Raw genomic sequence first — 26,637 nt, forward strand, 5'->3', positions numbered from 1 at the left:
GCGCACCGCGCCCCGTGGCGGCCGAGCCGGGGCAGCCTGCTCAGCGCCGCGGCGGCGGCGGCGGCCGGAGACAAAGCGCCCGGCTAATGAATGGGACGGTCCCGCCCGGCCCTTCCTTTTAACTCCTTCGGGCCCGGCCGGGCGGTGGCGGCGACCTCCGGCTTCCCCTGCGGCGGCCGCCCGGGGAGGTGAGTGGCACCGTTCCGGCACCGGGAGGGGGCCGGGCAGGGCGGTCCGGCTCGCCCTCCCCCGGCACCCCCACACCCCCCTGCCGGCGCCGGGTTTTGCCTCAGCGGCGCCGGTGCCTGCGCGGCCGGGGCCCCGCGCCCCGGGCCCGGCGGCGCCCCGTCCCGCCTGGGAGCGCCCGCAGGACAGCGCCGCCAGGCCGGGGAGGGGGCGTGTGGCGGCGGGGCGGCGCAGGAAGCCGGGGACTAGGCCCGCGGTACTGGCTCCATTGTCTGCGAGGCCCCGGGAGGGGGCCCGGCCGGCCCGGCGGGCGGGGGTCGCCGGTCCCCGGGGGCTTGGCGGTGGCCCGGACCGTCCGGCAGGCTCTGCCGCCCCCCGTCCGGGGAGGGGTGCCCACCGAGCCGCTGGCCGCGCCCCGAGCCCGCCCGGCATTGTGCGCGGCGCGGGCCGGGCCGGGCCGGCGGTACCCGCCGGGGCTCTGCGCCCGCTCCCACCTGGCGGGGCCGCGCCGCCGGGAGGCCGCGGGAGCCGGGCCCGCGGAGGGAGCGGTGACCATGTGGCCGCTGCCATCCCGAGCTAAGATGGCCCGGGCCGACCCGGGGGCGGAGAGCCCGCCGCCCCCCGCAGCGGGCGGCCGTGGCTCCGCGCAGGGCGCGCGGTGCGGGCCGGGGCTGCGCGGGGACCCGCGGCCGGGCTCCTCGGGCACAGACTGGCCAGCCGGGCGCCGGGGCCGAAAAGCCCAGGAAATCCTAAAAAGCGTTCCCCCCGAGAACGCGGGACACGAGGGGAGCAGGCGCCCGCCAGCGGCTTCGGCCGCGGTGTAAACACCGCATCTCTTCCTGTGTGGGGTGAAGTTCCCAGCCCCGTCTCTCTTGGGCAGAGTCGCTCAAGAGAGGTGCATATGGAAAAACTGCAGAATATAACTTTCGTGTACTGCTTCTCTCGTTTTCTACTTGGGATGCCATAATTTTGCTTAAAAATGTCTTCTGTAACTTCTAGATCTACACTGAGACAGCTGCTGATGGTAGAGACCAGCTGTGTTATAATGCTTACTGGATTTCGGAGGGTGCCTGATACACTTAAAGTTGTCTGCTGCACGTGCAGTCTACTAAAAGTGTAAAAACATTTATTAATGCAATGAAAGGTAAAAGGCGTCTTTTGCATTAATGGTGACTCTAGTTATCATTGCTAAGTTTAGTAGTGTCTGACTTTGCAGTGTAGAAAAAAGTCCTCTTTCCCCAATCCTTCCTCCCTAGTGCTTATGTGTTAGAAGCAGTCATGTCTTGTTTCTGGGGGGTATCTTTGACAGATTTCAATAATTTAGTGTGAGCTGTCATGCTATGCCTATAATGCCAAGCAGAGAAAGTCTTGTAAGCCCCTATAACGTAAACATACTTCTCGGGCTTTCCTTATGTGTTGTTGTCTGTGTGGCCCACTATGTATGTGCATGTGTTTTGCTTTTCAAGAGGGTGAGCGCAGTTCTTTTCTTCTAAAGGTTACCTTCAGTAATGCAATGTTTCACTTAAAGCACAGATGTGCACCCTTGGGAGGATGTTTGTGGAGTATATATTGGGGGTAGTGAAGTCTGGAAGGCTTTATCAACTATCCCCGAGATACCATGCTGCTACTAGAAAGCCTATATTTGTATAAATACTGGGCAGGGGCATTCTAGTCATTCTAGTCTTAGAAATTTGAGTGCTGTCTGCTAGGCATAAGACCAACAGGCAAGGTGCTGAAAGTTTTTATACGGTTGGAGGTCTATCTACTTTAGTACTTACAGTGTTCCTGGTAACTTCCAACTTCAACACGTTGAGGAATTTATTCCATAGAGCATATTCTCCAGAGCAAACAAATGTAAGAATTGATTGAGAATAACTAAAATGGAAGTAAAATGAAATATCTAAACTAAGCATCTCAGAGAAAAGTTTTTGAATATTTGTACTTTTGAATAACCATAACTCCTTTACTGTTACTCTATATAAAGCAAAATTGTGACAGGTACAGCATCCTCAATGATAATGTGAAAGGCAAAGTATGTAATAGTGGAAGGCTAGACAGGTGATGAGCTTAGAGTAATGCTTACTGTCTTTCTGTTACCTTGTCTGCTATGGCCTCTCTCTTTTTGGTGTTTCCACCTATCCTGGCTCATTTTAAACCTAGACTGCAAACGTCCTGAGCAAGAATTGTGTTTGCAGAACAGCTAGTGTCATGGGGTCACGGGTGGTTAGTGCAGAGGCGGTCTACTTCAGTACACATAATACATCACTAAGGATTATAACAGGTCCTTTGGAAATACAGGAGGGCAACTGAATTTCAGACGTTTATTTGAAATTGTCTATCCACGTAAAGTAGAATATCCTCCTATCAAAGATTCTTAAGAACTAGGTATTACAGAAGGAAGTCCTGGCAAACTCTTCGGTCGTAGGGAATAGTTGCTGGTTTATGTGGCCTTTGAGCCCGTTGTATTTTTTTTTTTGTCCCCTTTTTCTTGGAATTTGTTCTCTTCTAATTTTTAGAATCCTAAATACAATAACTTCTTGGAGAAGTTATTTTTGTGGCTCTGAGAAAGTTTGAATTAAGGAATGCAGATGATGTAGCTCCCAACACCTTGCTGCATTTTACCGCCATTCACAGTGAAGACTCTGTATGAGAAGATTTTGTAAATCCTGTCTTTTGAGGCTTGCTTTTAATTTGTAGGAGTTCTCATCTTCAAAATGAGCATATTGTGCTATGGGGTTGCCACTGTAATGTACAGTTAAAATAATCAGCTTTATGCAAATAGGTGTGATGATACATGTATATTAGCTTAGGTTTAGATAGAAAACAGTATTATAGATAGTTTAGTTGGGGATTTTGAACAATGTAGACCACAGTGTTTAACTCATCATTGTGACGGACTTTTTTTTCCTAAGTAGGAACAATCTAGTATTTTAGTAGTAGCAACATAAATTAATGTAATTTACATAATGTTATCTGTTCTAGTGTACACTTTCAAAACAGCTTCACAAAAAGGTGTTCTCTTGCATGTGGCAGATGTGCATTGTTTTCTGTACAACTTCGGCTGTTTATTTTGCATTTGCTACTGGCATCATCAATATCTGTCAATTCACAACTATGGGATTGTTTGATTTCAATCAATTAGTGAAAAAATTGAGTTGCTTCTGTGGCCTAAGGATAGCTTTCAAGTGAAACCTAGAGTTTAAAGCACACACAACAAGAAGTAAGAACAACTAAAGCTTTTATCTGTTTGTCCCCCTCCCCCCCCCGAAGTGGAGGAACTTCTATGCTAAATTAGTGTGATACATAGTTTAACCATGGTAGTATTGTTTTGTTTCTTTTTTTCTTTTTTTTTTGTGATGACACAGAGCATAATATGATGGTCTGTTAAAGCAGCAACAGGGAAATAGCTTGATTTTTAAGGTCCTTATTTTCATTCAAGTGTGATAATTCAGAACAAATTGTGGATTTTTTTTTTATATTGAGCAACATATTGAAAAGTAAAGTATCAGTCTTTCCTATAACCTGTGTAAGACTGGTTTTCAGTGGATGTTGACATAAGAAATATTACAATATTACCATAATCTTTATTTAAACTTGCAACCTGTGTGCTCTGTTTAGCTGTTACTGCACACTTGCCTCCCTTCCATCTCTCACCTCTTTCCCTTTCCCCCTTTGCTTTGTAATGACATGTAGGGTTGGACAATCCCTCTTTGAAGGTTTAGAGGGTTACTAGTTCACTGTTATAGCTGTCTGAAAGCTTGTTGGATTTTTTTTGAGTCATGTCTGCTAGTTTACATTCACTAGTGTCATACAGAAATATTTTTCCTTTGGTGTGTTAGAGTAATTTTTGCACTGAGTGCTCGGACTTTCTGTACATTTAATACAAAAGCCTGTTCTGGATTTCAGTAGTCAATAGCTTGAAAATTGTGGCTGAAAATAGGCTTGGTGTAACAGCTGTGACATATTTTAGCAATACTCTTTTGCAGTTCTTTACAAGATATATGGAAAAAGGTATTTAAAATTAATAATAAATTTGTCTCATATGACAATGATCAAAGAATTTGTACCAATTTTGCCCCAAATAGGTTCATTTAATTAGCATTTCAATAATTATGCCGCTTACCTGTTGCTGTAATTCTGTATGCTATTTTCTGAATCAGTGTTTGCCTCTAAAGAAAAGAAGCTCAAATTCAGCTAAAATGACTTTTTCTTTGTTTCTTCTTACTAAAATAAACAATCAAGAAAACCCAAATGTTAATTTGAATTGAACAAAATGTTTGGCCCAGCTTGAAACTATTTTATAGTCCTCTTTAACAAATGAAAGAAGGGGAAAATAGGAATGGAAGGGTTGTGGGGTTTTGGTGTTGGTTTTTAAAGACATCGGGAAGGATAAAGATGCATTATTTGTACTCTGTCTTGCCTGTAGTCTGATGGCTCTGGCACTTGCTCTGGCACTTGCAAGGAATGTGGGAGAGCCAGGTTCACTTCCCTGCTTTGCCTGAGGAGCTGAATCCACATCTCGGGAGAGTTCCCTAACTGCTCCTGCTGAGCACCCTGCATCGGGTGGGTCTCTGTCTCCTTGGCTGACACCTTCCTCTTTGTATACGTTATTTAAATGTTCGCTGTAGTAGGGACGACTGAAGTCTCTCATCTTAACAGTCAAATTAGCCAGCTGCACAGCTCTGGAGATGTTTTCACTTGCTTAAGAGGGACTATGGAAGTATTTTTAAGTGAAAATGTCAGTAAAAGAAGTTGTATATAATTCATTCCGTAATGCACAGTAAGCCAGCAATCAGGACTTTCCACCCTCTGAGAGCTGTTCTCCTTCTCAAGGAAAATAAAAAAAAAAAGGGGTGTGTGTATATATGTATGTATATATATCAATCACTGTCTCTCAATCTGAATAAGAGCAGTAAGCACTGACTGGTGGGGAGAATGCTTTGCTGATTTAACCCCTGTTGATGCTTGATCCATATGAAGTTTAGAAAAGAGGACAAAGCACCATCCTGACCACTAAGCACTGCAGATTCCAGCATTTTCTGCATTTGGAGTCAAAGTTTACTTTCCAGATTTTCTAAGATGGCAAAAAGATTTCTTGGTTGGTTGGGGTTTTTTTAGTGTACTGGGGCAGTGAAACAGCTGGGGCCTCTGCACAATGACACTCATGTCTGTATAATGGTCAGTGGGACTGAAGTTGCAAAAGTCCAAAAATATGTCCTGTGGTAGACTGTTTTGGTTGATTTTGTTGCTAAGTCAAAATATCTGACTTAATATGCTCCACTTGCAATCATTCCTTTCTCATACATGGGGAATGATAATCTTGTGTTGATCCTACGCTATTGCATGTTGATTAATACACATGCTAGGTGTAGCGTGTAAGCAGTATGTTTAGCTCATGAAGAGAAGGTGTAACAAGCTGCCAGATGAATCCTGTAGTGTATTGAAAGGTGTTGGCAAGGTCCTTTGAAATCTTGCATGTAGTGTAGACTTGGTTTCATTCATCATGAGATGTAGTCATCCCTAAGCATAAAAAAAAAAAAAAATGGAGCAGCGCCAAGACAAGTACAAAAATTTGACTTTTAAATCTTTTTAGTACTCATCTTGGGGGCGGGGGGGTATTCTGATTTTTTGCTTTGGAGCTCTAGAGTTGAAAATGTCTAATTTTTCTTGACAATTATGAGGGCTAGGGATTTTGAAAAAAGGCGAGAGCTAGTCATGTAAGTGCAACTCCTGAAGCTGTCACCTGAAGAGAAACTTGAAACGTGCCATGACTTGCCCCTGTGACAGTTAACATGACTAAAAAAAATTATTAAAAGGAATTACTTTCTTCTTTTCCTTAGATACAATCATCATCGTTAAGTTTGAGTAGCAAGTATTTAACCTCAAATGAAGTTGCCTGCATGCAGTGGAACAGATGTGTAAGTTTTTTTGTTTTTGGTTTTTTTTGTTTTTTCCTCAGTAAACTAGTGGGCAGCTTGTGTGTTTTGGGTCTTGTATCATTGTTGTTATTACTTTAGAGTAAGCCAATGGGTAAAGGTAATGAATAATTGTATGCCTGTGCATTGACTTGTATGGAGCTTAATAATTTAGCAGGAGGTTTGTATGAGTGCCTGAGACTTAAAAATTAAGTTTGGAAGCCTGGATATCTTTACAGTGTTACAGTAATAGTAGCCAGTTTATGATTTGTGGGGCACCTCTTACTCTGTGGTAATAGCTGGCATATATACATCCTTACCCTGCAGTCTACCTCTTAAAAAGGGGGAAGTAACTTACTTACATGCTACATTTCATCCTATACTCAAATTTCACTCCTCTTACTCAGTCTTTCATGTCCTCACTGATAATGTAAATTTTTATATTTTCTTCTAGGGTTTTTGTCTGGAACTTTTTTTTTCTTTATATATTCAGTTTGAGCTGTTGAGTACAGATTTTCCAGAAGTCTGAGATTCCTGACTAAGATGCAGTAGAAAAAAAATTGTTTATATGCAGATCAGCATTTATATGTAGATTAACAATAAATGTTATTCTTGTATAGTGTTTCAGAGCTTTCTGTTTATTTTTTCTCCCCCCTCCTGCCCCGAATAAAGTAGTTCAGCTTTTAAGCTTCCTATATTATTGGTTAACATGCACGTTAGCAACAGATGGACAAAAGGTTTAAGATAGGTAAAATGTTGAGCTAGGAAGTCTTGGTGGGGTCACAGAATCATAGAATGGTTTGGGTTGGAAGGGACCTCTAAAAGTCATCTAGTCCAACCCCCCTGCAATGAGCAGGGACATCTTCAACTAGATCAGGTTGCTCAGAGCCCTGTCCAACCTGACCTTGAATGTTTCCAGGGATGGGGCATCCACCACCTCTCTGCGCAACCTGTTTTAGTGTTTCACCACCCTCATCATAAAAAAATGTCTTCCTTATATCTAGTCTATATCTACCCTCTTTTAGTTTAGAACCATTCCCCCTTGTCCTGTCGCAACAGGCCCTGCTAAAAAATTTGTCCCCATCTTTTTTATAAGCCCCCTTTAAGTACTGACAGGCTGCAATAAGGTCTCCCTGGAGCCTTCTCTTCTCCAGGCTGAACAACCCCAACGCGCTCAGCTTTTCCCCATAAGACTCTGGCCTCCCCAGGAAAAGAAAAATAAAAACATGATTCGGATTCATTTCTTGAAGGAAAGCTTTCCTAGGTGACACATACAGAAGGTGTGAGGGATTTTGTTACATACTAAATCTGCTTGTGGATTGTTCTTCATCGGAGTCTAAGCAAAAATGAACTGCTAGTGCTTTCCAAGTCCGTAGCATAGCCAAAGAGCAGGAAAGAGTAGTAGTCGTTTGCAGCAACCTTTCGAGTCAGTTCTAGACCACTGTGAAGAAATCTGATAAAAAGGACAATGCTGCTTTTGCCAAAATATCCAAAAGTTCACTCTCATGTATTTAATGCTGAATTCTAATCTACTTGTCTCAGGGTCACTTGTATGCTTTGCACCGTTTCATTACATGATGTCAAGCACTGTAGTATTTTATAGTTCTACCTAAAGTGCCTTTCTAATGTGGCTCTCAAGGTTAAAAGCCTTCAATGAAAATACCTGCTTAGTACTACCTGTCTACTGAAAATGAGTATCTGGTCTTAGTATCTTCAAGAACTAGTTCCTGAATTATAATCCCAGATGAAATAACTGTTGACTGCAAGTTCAGTTGTTCTGATAGATAATAAAATCTGCAAGTGGTTAGTCTTGAAATTAAATGCCAATATGAGCTCCAACAGAAAAGTGTATACATTTTATCACCTGGTTTTTGTCATATTCATGTGCTTCATTGAAATTCAGGTTGTAAGCACTCTGGAATAGAGCTTAGATAATTTTGGTCAGCCTGAAAGCTGCATTTATAGAACATATTTTGAGTTCCTTGTGACAGGTGTTTTTTGTTGTTTTTTTTTTTTTAACTATTTTGTTAAGGTTTTATAGAACACAGTCATTTTTATGTGTTTATTTTGGGAAATATGAAATGTGAGGAATATATCAAATACATGACCTTTTAAGTGATCTTATACTACTTTGTGCTGGGGTATTTTTCCTTCATGGCATGGTCGTTGAAGACTGACTTTGTTTTTCCCCTGTGTTTCAGTGTATCAATATGCAATATGTGATGTATTCACCAGTACAGATTGCACCATGCAGCGTATTATGAACAAGTTATTGCATACTAGCTCCTGGAGTTGAGTAGCGCGGCCCAGAGAGCTAGCATTTTGCAAATGTTCCTTCTGTCCATGATGCTTTATTCATTTGTGATTAAGAAGGCACTCTTTCAGTAGAATGGGTACTTGTATAGAGCTGGAGTCTCCTGAGAAAAAAGATGGGAATATTCTGCTGTTCAGGTGTTATCTTCTCTTGTTAAAATTTTAAGTTGCAGTAGGTCAGAAATGTTAAAGGTCTACATCCTTTAGCACCCACTGTAAGAATTGAAGTCTTCCTGTGCCTATACTATTGAGTAGCTTTTGTGTGCAGTTTAGATAGTTGAAGAAAATCTAGTTCCTGATTAAAGAGACCTAGTGGTGTTAGACATGCCATGAGGAGGTGGGAGAGGAAAGAGCAGTGTGGAAACTGCTGCCTGTTTATAACTCCCACCCAACTACTGGCTCCCAGCTCTTGAGAGCTTTTCTGATTTAAGATTTGGGACCGCATATCCTTGCTAAAATGTGGCATAGATAATGGCAATCATATTTTCTATTTTTACTCTGGTTCCCCTTCTTTCTTCTGCATTAAAGGTGGGAACATGATATGCTAATAACTGTGGGAGCATATCTACAGAGAGGGGGGAAAAAAACCCAACCAAAAGACAACAGGGTAATACTCATTACATGAGAGGTTTTCACTTGTTGCGACTTGCATTAGTAGCCGCTGAAATAGTAGGAAGAGTGGGTCAGCTTTCAGGGAGCTAAACAGTGTGCAGACCGTGCTGTTGACAGCATCTGTGCTTTTGATACTGGGAAAGAGGAGGAATTGAGGTTCAGTTCTTTTCCTTTCCTAATGATTTTGAGTTGTCTTCTGTGGCTTACTGTGCTGTGGGGAGACCATAATCCGTTTATGACAGGAAATACAATGATGCTCATAAAGAACAGGGAGATTACTGATCCTTCTCCTTTCTCTAAATGTTTTTATTTATTTCTCTTTTCTATACCTCAGAAAATACTAGGTTTATTAAAATAATTATTATGGTTTCTGTATAATAATAGAAATCAAGCAAATGGGAACAGCAAGGGCTACCTTTTTTTTTTTTTTTTTTTTTTTTTTAACCGGCTCTTGTACTAAAAGTGCTGTGGATCCTGCTCTGAATAAAACACCCATGTAACCTTATTCTGTAAAACTTATTTAAATTACAGGTTACATTACATGAATTAAAGCTCATGAACTGCACTGGTTAGAATAGGTACTACAAAAAGCTTTTTTCTTAATTAAAATTCTTGTTGTATACTTCATTAGCTCCTTGAACAAAACCTTATTTGCTCAAATTAAAATCTGTGTCTATGGTGGTAGGATGTTTATAGTTCTCCTATAAACTATTTCTTTTGGGAGAAGAAGACTGAGCTATTTGTTTGCCAGGGACAGGAGTGTCTGTTTGGATTTCCTGCTAATGCTCAATGTGGTGCTAGTGGAAACAATGTCGGCTTTCCTGGCTTGGTTGTCCGTGTCGGCTGGGTCCTTGCTGCAAAGTCTCACCTTGCCTTGAAGAAGAGAAAGAGAATATGTCCCTAAAAGAGGTTAAGAGGGAAAAGACCCCTTGTCATGGAGGCTAGGGACAGGCTGTTTGACAAGTGAATGGGGAGATCTGTACGCTCATTTCTCTTTCCCCCTCCCCCGTTTTATGGATAGGAATGTTTGTTTTGAGAGGGACAGAATTGAAGTCATTGTTTTTTAAACTGGGATATCAGGTGAAAATGTCAGATGCTATTGATGAAGGTACAATTTACTTAGAAAATACCGAATGACAAAAAAAAGCTTGAAAGGGGACTAAGAAGTTCACCCCTATCATGGGTATGATCGATTATGCCCGCATGCGATTTGGAAGCTTGGCTTTAAAGTTACCTGTTTGGTTTTGTTGCAGTTCTTGTGCTCGTTGGCAAGGTGAAACTGAGTATTTCTGAACTCTATAAAAATTATCTTGGATGGTATTGTGAATATTATTGTCGTATATTTAGTAAAGAGATGGTCTTTTCCTTGCTTCAAGTAAAATCTAGCCATGTTTCTTCACATTAATACATGAGGAAGAAAGAAGATATCTGGTACAGAGAAGAAACAGATTTCTTGGAGAATCATTTGCGACTGAGGGTATCTTCTGACTTCAAATATTTTTGTGACAAAAGAATGATTAAGCTTAGCTGTAAAAAAATCCCTACAAAGTATTTAAACTACTATTTATCCTCTTGAAAATATTTTTTGTCTTTTCAGGGACTAAGAACTGCATTTTCTTTCTAACCTGCCTTTATGTGCACAAGCATTCCAGGATACAAACATACAATATAAGCATAGTACTATGTCATATTACACATATACAAATACGATGTATGTAAATCATGGAAAACCTCTCCATAGCACAAGTGAAACTATCTGAGGACGTGTAACTAACTGGCATCAGTACGAACACAGAATTGGATTAATGGATAGCTGTGAAGGGTTTTTAAAACAGGCCTCTTCAGACTTGATCTGGTTAGTATCAACTAATAGATACTAACATAAGATAGTCTTAGCAGGTCAACAGATAGCGTTTTGTTTTTTTTTTTTTAGAAAAATTATAATTCAAACAGGTTAATATAATACTGCATTCTGTAAAGGACCCTGCTTACATTTTGTGAGGGTTTTTTCACTTTATACTTACATGGACGTTTTCAGCAAGAGTTCCAAGAAAACTTACTGTACACAAGACATGGCGTACCTCTCCTAACTGCTGTTTCATTCTTCATCATCCTGCCTATTCAGCTTTGTAACCCTCAGCTTTCTCCTTTACAGGTGTCTCATTTTTAACTGTTTGAAATCATCCTTAAAGTGCTTAAGGTTTCACTCTTACCGAGTTTAAAGATAGACATTAAAAAAAAAAAATAACGAAAGTGTATGTTTTCTAGTATATTGCAAGCTAGGAAGGTGGACTAGTCAGGAGAAGAATCTCCTGTCCTAATCCTATCCCATTTATTTTGTCAGCACAGGAGGAGGAAGAGAAGAATGTAATGGGCTAGGCAGAGGAATTGATCACTTGGGGAAAAGTGTCAGAGGAGCTTTGCTTTGAATTTTCTGATGCTTTTCTGAAAGCAGGCTGCTGTTCTCTAGCAACATGGAGTAAATGTTTTGTCTTTTGTCTTTCATTCTTTTGGAACTTATCTGTTGTTACTGTGTTTTTGGTTGTGTGTTGTTTCCTGTTCCATGATAATACTGATGCATCTTCCCTACTCTGTTCTTATTTTTATCTTCTGCATTTTACCCTCGTGTTGTGTTACTGCAGCCTTCGTTCATCTCCCCTCCCCTCAGCCCCAAATTGTACAGCATGAGATGCTAAAAGCAGCTTTGATGTCCAGCACTAAAAATGCTATAAGCCAAACAATACATGCTTCAGCTGTTTAGAAAAATCTAAATTTTTTTTTTCTTAAGAAAACTACCTTATCTCTTGTAATATTAAGAATTGCCCTATCTTATTAGCATATAATATTTGTTTGTCAAAAATTGCAAATTATAAAAATATCAAAATAACGGTATAATCTCCTGTAGGTTTCACTTGAAGCAACATTGAGCTGATGCGCAAGACTTAAGAAAATCCTGCTTCAAGTTTTAATGAAATTATTGCTTAAAACATCAGCATTTTAACAAATGACAGACAGACCTGACATTTGGTAGGTGTGAACAGTAGCATAGAAACATATCCTCAAAGTATTGCTTCAGTAGTATCATACCAGATAACGAGAAAGAATGCTTCAACACTTAAGAGACAGTTTGGATCCTAGACAAATGTAGGCATAATTTACTTACCGTGACAGATCCGTTTTTTATGAGCGATCTCTTAGTAAAAGCTGGGACAGAAATGATTAGCATGTGTACAGCCTGCTTTTTTTTCCTCCTTTCTTACAGTGTGCTGCTACGGGAAGTTAGCAAAGGACGTGTGAAGGAAGATAGCCCCATTTGAGATCCGATGGTATTTTTAGTGCACTAAGAAAAAAAAATAGCAACAATTAAAGGCTTATCAGGTGGTCGTAGGTGTGAGTAGTGTTACTATTTGTGGTGATACATAATATTATGTATGGTGGTACATGCAACACAGTTGATATTTCTTTGGTTTTTTTATATAAAACTTGGGAGTGACATTGTTTTGGCTGAGGTGATTTTTTTGTTGTTTTAGCTTTGCATTTTTATTTCACTTTTAAGATAAATGCTGTTTGAAATCTTGTGGAATGGGGATTTCTGTGCTATGGGCTTCATAGTGTTTAACAGTGCTGCTTAAACCTAGGCGTTGGAGGATGATGCTTCAAATAGATATATGCTTAATAAATTGTCAAATAAATTATGAAGTCTGATTTCTCCAGAAATAAGCTTGAGTTTTTATTCCCTACCCTGTATCAGACACCTGCTTTATTCTTAAACATGCTGAGCCATCAGCCTGTATCATTGGGGTGTGATGAAACATTTGGGTACTGAGCATGTTTAGCAAATCCAGTTGGGCGCTAAACAGGGATGCCAGAACTAAATGTCAGCCAGATGCGAATAGTACACATGCTAACACAAACATCCTTATTTATATCAGACTTAAAAAATAATGACTATGAAATGTATACTATTTTAAAAGCATTATCTCAATCTTTTTAAGAGGTTTTATGGTTGAGGATATACCTGTCTAAGAACTGAATTAAGAACCAGATCCTCTTTTTAAAAAAAACAATTTAAAATGAAATCTTCCTTCATTTCTGCTTTCTGCCTATTTCAAAGTATTTTTTTAAATGATGCTAATCTGGAAATCATACTGTTTCTCTTCAGTTTTGCCATTGTCGTGAATTTTTTTCACTCCTTTTACACATCAGTATAAGAGCAGAGTAGTTTTGTGCAGGGGGAGCTGGTGCGCATGCTTTCTTCCATACACCGTGATGCAGATGATTTAGAGTTTGAGATGGAGATATTTGTACAAATCTTTCCCGAGGTTTCAGGGAATATCTGAAAATGATCAGTAAACAGAGTCCCATAGACTTTTTAATGTTCACAGCAGCAAGAGGAGAAAACAGATGTGCAAAATAAACCGGCTTTTAAAAGAGTAAGAGGCTAAGTTTGAGTTTGAGGAGTTTGAGTTTGTGCAATGTTAGGTGTTTTCTGTGTACTGGTTAGATTTTAACTTGACACTGTCCCTTTAACGATAGTCTAAGACTAAAACTGTCACTTCTGAGCTGTGCTGTTGATTGTTATCTTCCTGCATTACTGTTAATTCAGCGGTGGTGGGGAAAACAGAAGACACAGAAAAGAGTCCAGAGACCGCTAAACCAAAAAAATAGAACTTGGCACTAGCAGGTCTATTTTACTGCTTAATGTAAAATGGTCTGTGTTCACAGTAAAATTAATTGATGTTTTGGGGGACAGGAAGCAAGAAAGGGGGGAATATTTACATTTAGCTGGTAGTCTTTTTAACTTTTCAGTCTCTACTTTAGCTAAATTCCTGCATTTGTAATTAGGGTTGAGTACTCAGAGTCTAATGATGATAGTTCTGGCTATAATACTCAGCTCTCCACGCCTTGGTTTCTCTCTGTCTGGAATGACTGATTTAGGCCCCAGCTTACACCAAGCACTGAGTTTTTCAGCAACGTGAAGAGGCATGAATGATCTTTATACTTGGATAAATTGGAGGTCTCTGTGTCGTGTCCTGACAAGTAGCATGAGCCGCACCAGGGAGCTCACATACCTTTCTTGGAGGGCTCTCATTCTTCCTGCCTTGTCTCCCAAGCCTCTGAGCGTGTACCTTTGTCCCATCGCTTTCCAAAGCACATTTTCATTTCCGTTCCTATGTGTTACTCTGGATATGTCATTTTCTTTTTGTAATTTTTCCCAGCTTCTCTTCTCTTCAGGGATGAGGTTGTTGAGGGCATCAGCTATCCTGCCAGGATGCTGCCCCGTTTCTTCCAGCAGTTGAAGCCCAGCAGTTGCAGCATCCTTGGGAGCTGCCTGGTTCCTGCCTCCCAGCCTGTTACAGCTCCTACGCGTGGCATCCTGCTTGGCTGGCCACACATCTGTGAAATGCTTCAGCCTTGGAGGAAATAATACCCCCCACCCCTTCCCACCACCGGAGAGCTGAATCGGTCTTTTCTTGTTTACACAAACATATAAAACTGTTCATGAATGTTCCCTATGTGTAAACTAGGATTTTTCTAAATGTTTGTCTCACTCCAAAATGGAACTTTAAAATAGTTATAAAAGCTTTTTTTTTCATTCTACAAGTGTTTCAGGAGTACTTAAGGAGCCTTAGTGAGAGTGAGACCTTGATGGATAAGCCAGGTAGTAAGATGACCCTGTAAAACTCATAGCGGAATAGATGGAACAAAAACAATAGATGAAAGATAAAATATCACAGCCCTCCTAATTGGGAGGGGGTCATGGAGGGAGAAACTTAGACTTCTGCAAGACCAGTAGTTTGTGACAGAACAAGAGCTAAACCTAGATATTCTTTCTCAGCCAATATTCAAAAATGTTGTATTTTTGTTACTTCCATATATCACTTTTTTAAGATATAAGTAGAGAAGAAAGCATAGTAAATAGTTGAAATTTTAAATAAAAATACTTTCAGTTTCTAACATCAGGGTTTTTCTCTCCAGTAAAAGAAAGCACTTATAACAGTAATAGCTGCTGTCTCTTCTTTTTTTCTTTTATTTTTCTGTGTATGCCCTTTTTGTGTTTTGGGTTTTTTTAATTGACTTAGATATGATTTTGGTTATGAAGTTTCCCCTTCCATTAACATATGCTTCTCTGATTATTTTTTTTTTACATATTTTCTGTTAAGCACCCAGATTCCTATAAACTTCAACTCTTTCATGTAAGATTAATAAAAATGTCTAATATTATTTGTTGTAATTGTTATATTCTGCTCTAGTATTTGGTTAGGGTGAAGACTATTCCTGTCAACAAGGAGCAATGTACAGTACTGGTGGTGCTGTTTCCACATGTTACTCTCTTGTGTCCAGATGGAGCGTTTGGGGTCGTGGACATGAGAGGTTATTTTGCAAGTTGGAGAGAATACCTTTGTAAAACCGCAACAGTTATCGGTTAATGTAAGATCTGCCTTTCAGGTGGCTGGAAAAGTAATGGAATAGTAAAGGTGGCTTTACCTTCCCCCTTTTTTTTTTTCTCTCCCAACAGCTCTCATGAGGTCCAAAACAACTTGTTTCTTTTATTAAGCCTAACTTTCTGTACTTTGATCCCAATTACACTTGCATCTACTAGTTCATGCTTGTACGTATGTGCAGATTCCTGTGAGCTTCAGTGAGACTTGAGTGTAGGACCCACCTCGTTTCAGAGTGTGACTAACATGCTAATTTTGCAGTCTCTTCTAATACCTCATTTTAATTGCTGAGTATCTTGCAAACTTCTGCAGTTCTTTATGGGTGAGCTAGTACTGATACTTTGTCATAGGAAATTTCTATAAAAAGAAGTCACTGTTCTTAGTTTTCCTTCTTCAAGGGATTTGTAACTTTGAAAAGCGATAAGGTTCATCTAGGCTATATATTTATAAAAATATGTTCCGCTTATTTGTTACAGGTTTTTGGATGTGTGTTTTGTTTTCAGGTTTTCTTGAGTTGTCTGGGTTTTTTGTTTGGGTTTTTTTTTAATCAGCATAGTACCTGCCGTTGAAGTGGAAGCTAATAATTTCTTAAAATGTCTCCTCCTTGTTGCTTGTATTGCTTGCTTTTAGGGATTTTCTTTTGACTTTATGTTCTTAATGATGCCTGTAGATTTCCAAAAATAAACAAGATTAGCACTATTCATTCTAAAACTGACATCCATTTGTGCAAATTGTTTTTAATGTGCTTTTATGTACCTCCTACGCTCAAAAATCTGTCACTACTTTTGCTTTTTTTTTTAAATGAGTAAGTAGCTTTGCTTTCACTTTGTCTCCACGTTTTGCATCTTTTTTGAAGTAACTACTCTTGCATTTTGCAGGGGTGTGTGTGTTTGTATTTATACTATATGCACTTGTATAATAATTTAAAGGTTTTTTGTTTTAAACTACTTTCTCTAGACCATTATTTGCACTAAGATTCTGTAATATAATCATGTCCATGATTATTGCCTGACTACTCAACTTGGAATCTAAAATTGTTTAAAACTTGCAGGCCACTCTCTGCTTTACAAACAAATAATCTCTCATGGTTCAGTGTTCTTGCATACTTTTCATACTTCTCTGTATGTTAATGTGTGTGTCTGCAATCCCAAGACACCTGTGTTTCTCTTTTCCCCCCCCCACCCCCCTTCAGCATCGATTTCTTCTGGTCATGGGAGTCTGCTGTGGCACTCTTCGGATCAGTGACATTCTCCTGACATTTCTTGTCAACCACCATATGCTTTCAGTAATCCCATTTTGAATGGAAAATCTTATAAAATATTTCTGCAGGCTTCTCACCACAGCAAACCACTGACTGTCTACAGCCACTCAGGAGCTAATAGTCTAGAGTAGTACATTTGAGTAGATAATTGTTCTCTAGTTCCATTTATTTTCTTTGAAGATTTTTGTTGCAAGGTTACTCTTAATTCTCTTTGTTTCACTGCTTGTCTGTATCTAATTGAGGAGATTTCAAAGGCATAAATCATTTTAATTTTGAGCTCACTGCCTGTAGCCTTCTGTACCTTTGAAAACATTTTCCTTCTCCTTGACTATCCTGTTTGTTTAGCAGTAGTCCTTAACTTCAAGTAGCTTGTGTCCAAGGGTAAATAAGCTATGCAAAGGTGGTCATAAACAAATTCATACTTTGTTCTAGGTTACTGTAAAATTTTAAAATAGGATGGAGTGTTTTGTTTGGTTTTAAAGCAGATTTTAAAACAGATTGACTCTTACGTAGAGTTGGCATGAGAGGGGGAGATGAAAAACATATCTGTCTTTCTAATTGTGAGCATTTTGGGGACTGTATTCTAAAGAAAATTGGGTTTGAACCTTCAAGGGTGTTTGAAGGGAGGGAGCTTGACTTAATTTGATACTATGATGTAGTAACATTCAAAGCAACAGAGATCACGCTTAGAAGTTTGAAAGAAAATGGAAAAAGAATACATGCAAAATCTTCTAAGGGGCATCCAACTTTGGGGATTTCCCAGGAAGTGATCTAGCAGCCCTAATGAGTCTTCTCTAAGAATCTCAGCTATTCTGCATTCCTAGAAGGCAGCAACAATGCCCAGAAAAATATGTACTATGTAGCCAGAGACCTGTAACAGTCATAGAGTGGACAAGATATAATTAATGTTTTATTGTCCTAAACTCAGTTATAAGTACACTAAAATAGTGTAACTGGCCACAGTATATAAGTACTTTGTAACACGGCTAATAGCATAACCCTCCTAACAGCATGAAAACATTTTATATCACAACTAAGCATAAGTATAGAAATAATACGTAGCTGCAAAGGGAGACGTATGTTTAATTGCACAAATAGGGGACAGAAAAACATGAATCAACAATTCAAGTGGTAAAATCTGCAAGCCAAAACATAAGGATATAGAATAAGGAGGAAAGATTTCTTGTGGAACCAGAACAGTTTCTGGTCCTAAAGAAAAGATAAATAATGTCAGGAGCAAATGAAATTGCTTCCCACACCCTTTTTTTTGGTGGAGTAGATTAGGAGCATTAAAAGCACCCAGCGACAGCAAGGAGAAATGGGAAGAAAGAAGTCTACCACCACGGTTCCTGCTTCAGAGTCCAAATAGCGCGCTCACCTATTCACCTCAACTTCAGCACTCAGACCATCAGGGACCATAGCCACCAGTATTTAACTACGTGGAATCAGCTCAGTGGTATTGTGTACTCAAAGCTAATTTAGGATAAGATGATTAGGGCCTAACTGTTTGAATATGTAGTGATAATGGCTGATAATGATTAAGAACCTAACCATTGGCAATGTGTATTGTTAATGAATGTCAATCTAGTTAAGTATTGTTATGAAGTTTGCAACTGGTCTCATTTATCAGGGTTCCAAATCTTCCCATCGCAGCTACCTTACCCACTTAGCTGTGTTAAGCAGTAACTGCTTATCAGGACAGGGACAAGTGAAGCATCTCCATGGATTTTTCTGTTCAAAGCCTAGAACTGTTTTTGCGTAGTTAAGAAATTACAGCAATTGCAGGCTAGAGATGTGATTACCTGTTTTGAGGCAAAGAAATTGTGCACAACTTCATCAGAACCGGATTCCAATGGATGTATGCATGTATTTTGTGCGAATCTAGCTAGGAATCTGTAATGTGCTTACTGTAACTTGGCACTTACATGCATAATTTATGTTCTGTAAGCTCTTCATGGAGCCACTTGCCTGTGAGCCTTTCTATTCTGTGATCCTAAGTCACAACAGCTTATTATATATTCTTGCTTTTCCTGTTTGCAGTACAAGCCCCAAATTCACAGATTAGATTGAAATAAAGATGAAAAAAAAATCCTCTTAGATTGATTTCTGTTAATAAATGTTGACTATCTTACTCTCACTCTCTTGTCCCAGATGCACATGCTTCCATATTGTCAATATGTGTGTGATCACTAACTTGCGTTTCATTCAGTTTTATACTGAGTGATGTAAATTTAGTCTCTGCTGCCAGAGTTGTTCTTAGATGTGATTCCACAAACTTGTGGAAAGTTTTGTGTAGCGTGTTAAATTTCTTCTAGAAGAAGAAATGTTAAATTGAAGAAGTGTTAAATTTCTTCTAGAAATTTAAGGTTTTTCTTTTTGTTCAAGTCCCTCGCTTTGTTAGAACTGATGTTCTTCATGCTCAACCCTCCTATCTTTAGGTGTCTGAAAACATCTTTTTTTTTTCTGAGGAGAGAGAAAGGCAGAGCACAAATATTGAAACTTCCACAGAAAGAAAACTAGAGTTACTGCCTTCCTCTTTGCAAGTTCTGACTGTTCCATCACCCTTTTCTTAAAATAGCTGCAATAAGCTGATTGCCCCTTCCCCTGCACTGGAAAAGAAAGTAAGCTATGGCTACAGTAGGCTTTACAGAAGTCTGAAATCCACAGAAAATAAGCATTCCTGATCTCTCTTGTAAACAGACCTCAGAGAAATATTAATTAAAATAGGTTACAAAGCTAATATGACATTAGTCTTGGTACAGGGGGGGAAATGTCTATGTGAGTACAACCTAGACTTTTTTAATGTGTCTTGTAGCTATGGCTAATTTCACCTTTTGTCTGCTGAAATCCTTCTTGTGTTTGAGTAACACATGAAAATTGTGTGAGAAGTTTTTAAAGTAACCGATTTAAATTTGTATTTTGTCTCCAGCTGGGGAGAAAGAGTCCCATAAAATCCAGTTTGTACAAATTGGAGTGCATGTTGTAGCATCAGCTGTGTGGTCAAAAAATGTTATCTTGAATGAAGGTACCAATAACTACATTAATGACGCAAGAGAATAAGTGAGAAAGGGTTTGGCAAAATTTAGAATTCTGATAGAACTGTAGTAAAAAGAAGGAAAAAAAAAAAACAAAAACAAAAAGTGGCTGACAAATGCAGGCAGCTTTTTCAGGTTTGTGTGGGGCCGGTGGGGGGCTCTGGTTTTTGAGCCTGTTGTTGCCCTGTGATTTGTATGCAGCTATACTTCAAAAATCTACTCTTTTTACTGGAATTGTTGGTGGGGGAAACCTTTACTCATGAGGGAAATGAGCTATCTTGGTGTAAATGGGCTTTCTAGTATAACCCTTGGGTATGTGAGGAACTTGAGCTGGCAGTGCTGCACTAGGCACCAGCATATATAACTGTATGTAATCTTTGCTTCCGAGTGATGTTACGCTTTTGGGAGACCTCAGTGTATACATGGCATTTGCATAGCCCAGTTATCCTAAATGAAGCATTTCAGGTTTTAAATGTGAAACTCTAAAAGTAGCTTGTTTCTATAGAATGATTGTCTGGGAGTGTTATGGCATGAATATAACCATGTGAGACTATGGTCAGAGGAAGAGAGAGAGAGATTAGTGTGAGTGAAAACTGAACACCCTTACAGAGGTTTCTTGTAAAATACTGTACTTTTAAACACTACTGTCAGTAATGAAGGGCTCACATGTACAAGAGCGTAACTTAACATTTGGTTTTAAGTACGTATTTCTGTGCTAACATGACTAAATGCCTGCTTGTCTTCATACGTATCTGTAGATACAGACACCTATATAGTATGTGTTTGTATATTTATGTGTGTATGTATGATTATGCAGTGGTTGAATTAGGATGTAGGATGAGGCATAGGTATGTCTAAGCAAATACAAAAGTGATGCTTGGACTCTGGATTTTGCCAAAGCGGAACGAGAGCTGCGTGTGTAGACATGTATTTGCCCACAATAAATGTATTGAGTAAATGTTTTTTTTTTTTTCTTTTTTTCAATAGTACACTGAATTGTTTTTATCTCAAAGGAAAAAACCAAAACAAAACACAGAACATTTAGCGCATGTTTTCAGTTCACCTTTACTATAGTTATTTAGAGTGTTAGTTAACTTTGTCTTCTGATTTTTTTTATTTCTAGATGGTGCAAAAGAATTGCAGTTGCCCAGTCAAGATGAACAGAATAGCTTCCTTCAACAAGAAAATAGAACATTCTTTTTTTAGGATTATGTCTACAACATGAAGCATTTAACAGTAGCTGTCTTGGAGAACATTCATCTATGACCTGAAATGTCCTGATCCTAAGGAAAAAATGAGATTCCTTTAAGTCTATAATTTTTAAATGCATTTTTATGACTAATCATATTTGCTTATGCACAACACGGATACAGAATTCATAAACCAGAGATTATTTTAACACATACGCACATCTGTGTGCATTCAGTATACAAGATAAATCATTTTAATCAAATTTTAAATAATCTTTTAAATTATCTGTATTTATTAATAAATGAAGACTTGGCAAGAAGAATTTGTCATCCATGGACGAGAGTAAAGCAGGTTCCCCCAGAATGGATGGTAATTTTGTATTGGGTAAAATCAATAACTTAAAAGTAGAGCAAGAGGAAGACAGCATTAACTGTACTCTAGAAGGAATGGATATCAAGACAGAACAAGATGATTTCAAACATGCGGACAGCAGTGATGAACAAGAAGACAAAGAAAAGAACTTCATTACCAACAACCCTGGCAAATATTTATCTACAGAAAATGAAGATGATTATGGATCTCTTTTTTCTCAATATAGTAGTACGCTGTATGATGTAGCAATGGAAGCTGTGACACAAAGCCTCCTTTCTAGCAGAAACATAAGCTCCAGAAAAAAGTCGCCTGCTTGGAACCATTTTTTTATATCTCCTAGAGATAGCACTAAAGCAATATGTATGTACTGTATGAAAGAATTTAGCAGGGGTAAAAATGAAAAGGACCTCAGTACAAGTTGTCTCATGAGACATGTGAGGAGAGCCCATCCCACTGTACTAATTCAAGAAAATGGAAGTATGCCAGGTATATCCTCCTTTTCTTCACCTACGTTGTTACTGCCACCTCAGTCCGCAGATGTTGGTGATCTGAGTTCTATGTTATCCCCTATAAAACTGGTCAAGAAAATGGCTTCTAAAATACCATCTCCCGATCGAATAATTGAGGAGTCTGTTTCTATTGTTTCTTCTGAAGAAATATCAGATCTCTCAGTTTCTGAAAAGTGCAGCAAAGAAGAAGTCATGGTTGGGTCATCTCCACAGCTACCCAACAACCAGTATGATGACACTGTGGAGAATGTAGCAGAAAAAACTGTTGTAATTCCAAAGAGCACATCAGGTTCCAGAAGGAGATCTGCTGTCTGGAAACACTTTTATTTGTCACCTCTAGATAATTCTAAAGCTGTTTGCATCCACTGTATGAATGAATTCAGTAGAGGAAAAAATGGAAAAGACTTGGGAACGAGTTGTTTAATAAGACACATGTGGAGAGCCCATCGTTCCATTGTCCTGCAAGAGAATGGGGGTGGTACCAGCATACCACCTCTCTACACCGCACCTCCAACTTTGTTGCCTTCTTTACTACCCTCAGATAGTGATCTGAATTCTATGTCATCCTCTCCTGGAAAACTAATGAAAGAATCAACTTCTGTTTCTTCTTCTCCAGACAGAATCTCTGAGGAGATCCATACTAATCTCTCTTCTGGAGATGCTCTAGTAGAAGACTCAATGTTGTCATCTTCTGATGATATAGGTGAAGTCTCCTTTGTTTCCTCTCCTGAGAAACAGTGTGAGGGATTAGGTCCACTAATATTTGAACCTACCGCTGTATTTCAGCAAAATAAAAGGATTATGAAAAGGCTTAAATCAGAAGTTTGGCATCACTTTTCACTGTCACCTGCAGACAGTCTAAAAGCAGTATGTAGATACTGCAGTTGTATGATAAGTCGTGGTAAAAAAGGAGATGTGGGCACAAGCTGCTTGATGAGACATCTATATAGACGCCATCCCGATGTAATTGGAAACCAAAAGAGCTTTCTTGATGTGAGTTTGGCAAATTCTCCTTACGCCACTTTGGCTTCTGCAGAATGTTCATCCTCGAAGTTGACTGACTTGCCTACAATGGTTACACATGATAATCAAATTATATTTCCTGTTAATAGTAAGAAGACCTCAAAACTGTGGAATCACTTTTCAATTTGTTCTGCAGATTCAACAAAAGTAGTATGTATGCACTGTGGACGTACAATAAGTAGGGGGAAAAAGCCAACAAATCTAGGCACAAGTTGCCTTCTAAGACATTTGCAGCGGTTTCATAACAATGTATTGAAAACTGATGTCTCAGAGACAGTATTATCCTCATCTACGGATAATCACATGCCACTGAGCACAGAATTATTAGGATCTTCAAATTTTGATGAAACCAATGACAAGTTTTGTGACTCTCACCCAGTTGCCAAAAAAATCACAAGTCTCGTAGCCGAAATGATTGCACTTGACCTTCAGCCATATTCTTTTGTAGACAACATTGGCTTTAACAGGCTGCTTGAATACTTGCAACCTCAGTATTCTTTACCCTCTCCATCTTACTTTTCCAGGACAGCAATTCCAGATATGTATGATAATGTAAAACAAATAATTATTTCACATCTTAAAGAAGCTGAAAGTGGAGTGATCCATTTTACGTCCGGAATATGGATGAGCAACCAAACACGAGAATATCTGACCCTGACAGCTCATTGGGTAACATTTGAGTCTTCATTTCGACCACAGTGTGAGGATTACCATTGTTCAGCACTATTAAATGTATCACAGATAGATTGTGACTACAATGGAATCAGTATTCAAAAGCAGTTAGAGTACTGGTGGGAAACATGGATTACTTCCATTGGCCTTCAGATTGGGATTACTGTTACTGATAATCAGAGTATAGAAAAAACTTTAAATGAAGGTGATCATTCAAGTGTACAATGTTTTAGTCACACTGTTAATGTCATTGTAAATGAGGCTATTAAAAGCCAGAGAATGGTTCAGAATTTGCTTAGTATTGCAAGAAAGATCTGTGAACGCGTCCATCGGTCAGCAAAAGCAAAAGAGAAGTTAGCTGAGTTGCAAAAAGAGTATGAGTTGCCTCAGCATCAGCTAATACAAGATGTTCCATCAAAGTGGAATACATCATTTCATATGCTTGAACGTCTTATCGAGCAGAAAAGAGCAATTGATGAAATGTCAATAGAGTGCAGCTTTCGGGAGCTAATAAGTTGTGATCAGTGGGAAGTCATGCAGTCGGTGTGTCATGCTCTCAAACCTTTCGAAGCTGCAAGTAGGGAGATGAGTACACACATGTCTACTCTAAGCCAAGTGATTCCAATGATTCATATACTTAACCGGAAAATAGAAATGCTATTTGAGGAAACAATGGGCATAGATACTATGCTGAAATCTTTGAAAGAAGCTATGGTGAGTAGATTGTCCTCCACGCTTCATGATCCAAGGTACATTTTTGCTACACTTCTGGATCCCCGGTATAAAACATCCTTATTTACAGAAGAGGAGGCTGAACAATATAAACAAGACTTAATCAGGGAGCTGGAAATAATGAGTTCTACCTCAGATGATGATAAACCTGTTTCCAATGGATGTGATATAGGTTCACCATCTACAAATTCATATGGGGAAGATAATCTTTGGTCACTCATGGGTGACATGAAGAAAACAAAAGACCTGAAAGAGAGAGCAAAGTTACCAGAGGAAATGGTGCTTTCTTACTTGGAGGAAGAAGTGCTTGAGCATAACTGTGATCCTTTAACTTACTGGAACTTTAAGAAGTCGTCTTGGCCAGTACTGTCAAAATTGGCTGTCAGGTTCTTGGGTTGTCCACCAAGCATTGTTCCTTCAGAGAGATTGTTCAATACATCCAACGAAAGCAACAACTTTAGTCAGTCAAGGTTAATGATTGAACACTTTGAAAAGCTTATCTTTTTGAAAGTGAATCTTCCTTTAATATACTTCCAGTATTGAAACTAATGAACAAACTGCTAGACTAAATCTGTTGTTGCTCACTGGATATTAACTATCTATAACTCAGATTGTTAAATTGCTCCAATAGGGGCCATGTATGACATCTAATCAGTGACTATAATTCCAAATTTTAGTTTCATTTTTTTCAGCTTTCAATATGTCTACATGTGCCTTATTCATAGTACTTCAGGCCAGATATTGTATATATGTTTTTTAAAAGTTCACACTAGAGATAGCCTGTCTTGTCAAATTATACAAAATTATGTAGGTTTTAATCCATAATTGTAAATGAACTTTAAAAAAGCTCAGTCATTTGTTTTAATAGAATGGCAAAAAAAAAAAGATGTAAACAGTTCTATTCTGTAGTTTTTTATTCAATTATTATGTAAAAACCATAAACCAGGTACTGTATTTTAGTTGAACATTGCTTTAATTGCAACAAAACAGCTTTTGTAGTTGTCAAAAGAAAGCTGTACATGAAAGATGGGGTTCAAGCTGTCTTTTTATCATGTGGTGTTTTTAACTGCAAGCCCTAAAGTACTTAAAGGATTAAGAAGAGTTATTGAGGAAGATGTGTTTACAGGAGACCATTGACTTAGTATCTGAAAATAAATCTTAAATTTGAGATCTTATGGAATGTCAGTTATACAGCAGTCGGTAGTAAAACTTCCCATTCTGGGTTCTCCTGTTCAGGTTTTACATTTTAACTGAACTACAGAAATATTCTGGGTATTTATAAAAGCTCTTTGAAAGTCTTATCAAAGTTTGTGAATTAATGCTTGTTATTTAATGCCGTGTACAAAAAAGGCAAGAAATTTACCGTGAAGACTCTAATGTCATTCTAAAGCCTTTTCTAATCTTTAGTGCATCGAAACTATAAGGTTCCCTATTGTAAAAATTGAGCCCTTACTCCTAACGTAATTTCAATTGTGTAGAACAGCCTGTCTTAAAGCTCCTAGTACAGAAGTAACTGATCTTCTGATTTTCAGTAATAGCCTTATGGATATGGTGCACTGCTTAGAATTTTATGTAGTAGGGTTGATTCTTAACTGTTGGTGTCCATCAGGCAAATGGGATCTAGAGCCCTCAAAACTTCAAATAAGATGGAAAAAAATAGCCAGCATTTTAATTTGAAAGGAACGTTCTCCATGGTTTTTTAACTCTAGAAAGGTTAATCTTCTCATTTCAGTTTTCATTGAATACTTTTTGGGAAACAAGTCATCATTTGCCTATGACCTTTTAGAAAAGTTGTAGCTTTGTTAAAATACTGTACCTATGCCTAATCTAATTTTGCATTTACTATGTTTTAGTGTATTTATAAATGGTGAACTCAGTTTCTGAAATTAAACATTTTATTTGCAATTTTCTAGTGGTAGTCAACACTGCCTTTTATTTTCAGATGGATTTAAGACAACCATTGAATAAAAATCAATTGATACAACTGTAACCATAAATATACCACAGAACATAGCATGTGAAAAGATTGGTTTTCCATTTAGCTCTTTGGACTTAAGCCTTCATTCTGGTTCTATTCAACGTCAGGAAAGCTTGTTGAATTCTTTCCCAGGTGGCTTTGGTTTCCACGTGACGTTTCTCTAAACGTTTTATGGTTTCAGGTATTTCAGTTGTTCCATCAGTTATGTTTACGCCTGTACTATTTAAGTAAATTATTATATAGTGTACTTGGGAAGAACTAATACTGCATTTTGTCTCCAGTATTTTAAAAGGTAACTTAATTCTATCAACAGTCAGCATTTCTTTGTTGTTCTAGGGTTAAATGAGAACAGCACGTGTTTTTTCTGCAGTAATAAAACAATTTGTTCTAGTTTA

At 38.8% G+C, this 26,637-nt stretch overlaps 1 protein-coding gene across 6 annotated transcripts; it reads left to right on the top strand.

Annotated features, from left to right (window-relative positions):
* The first annotated feature begins 42 nt into the window (after positions 1-42).
* Positions 43-26,637, top strand: ZBED4 (zinc finger BED-type containing 4). 6 transcript variants are annotated; one of them, XM_076329177.1, is made up of 4 exons: positions 43-188; positions 1,186-1,330; positions 6,027-6,104; positions 20,889-26,637. In XM_076329177.1, the coding sequence occupies exon 4, from the start codon at positions 21,289-21,291 to the stop codon at positions 24,805-24,807; it is 3,519 nt and encodes a 1,172-aa protein (XP_076185292.1). In that variant the 5' UTR covers positions 43-188; positions 1,186-1,330; positions 6,027-6,104; positions 20,889-21,288; the 3' UTR covers positions 24,808-26,637. The 6 variants fall into 6 exon arrangements, with proteins under 6 accessions (XP_076185292.1, XP_076185301.1, XP_076185336.1 ...); XM_076329195.1 differs by lacking the exon at positions 43-188 and adding an exon at positions 422-442; XM_076329204.1 differs by lacking the exon at positions 43-188 and adding an exon at positions 1,051-1,081.

This window comes from Aptenodytes patagonicus, chromosome 1, assembly GCF_965638725.1.
Source record: "Aptenodytes patagonicus chromosome 1, bAptPat1.pri.cur, whole genome shotgun sequence".
NCBI classification, from domain to species: domain Eukaryota; kingdom Metazoa; phylum Chordata; class Aves; order Sphenisciformes; family Spheniscidae; genus Aptenodytes; species Aptenodytes patagonicus.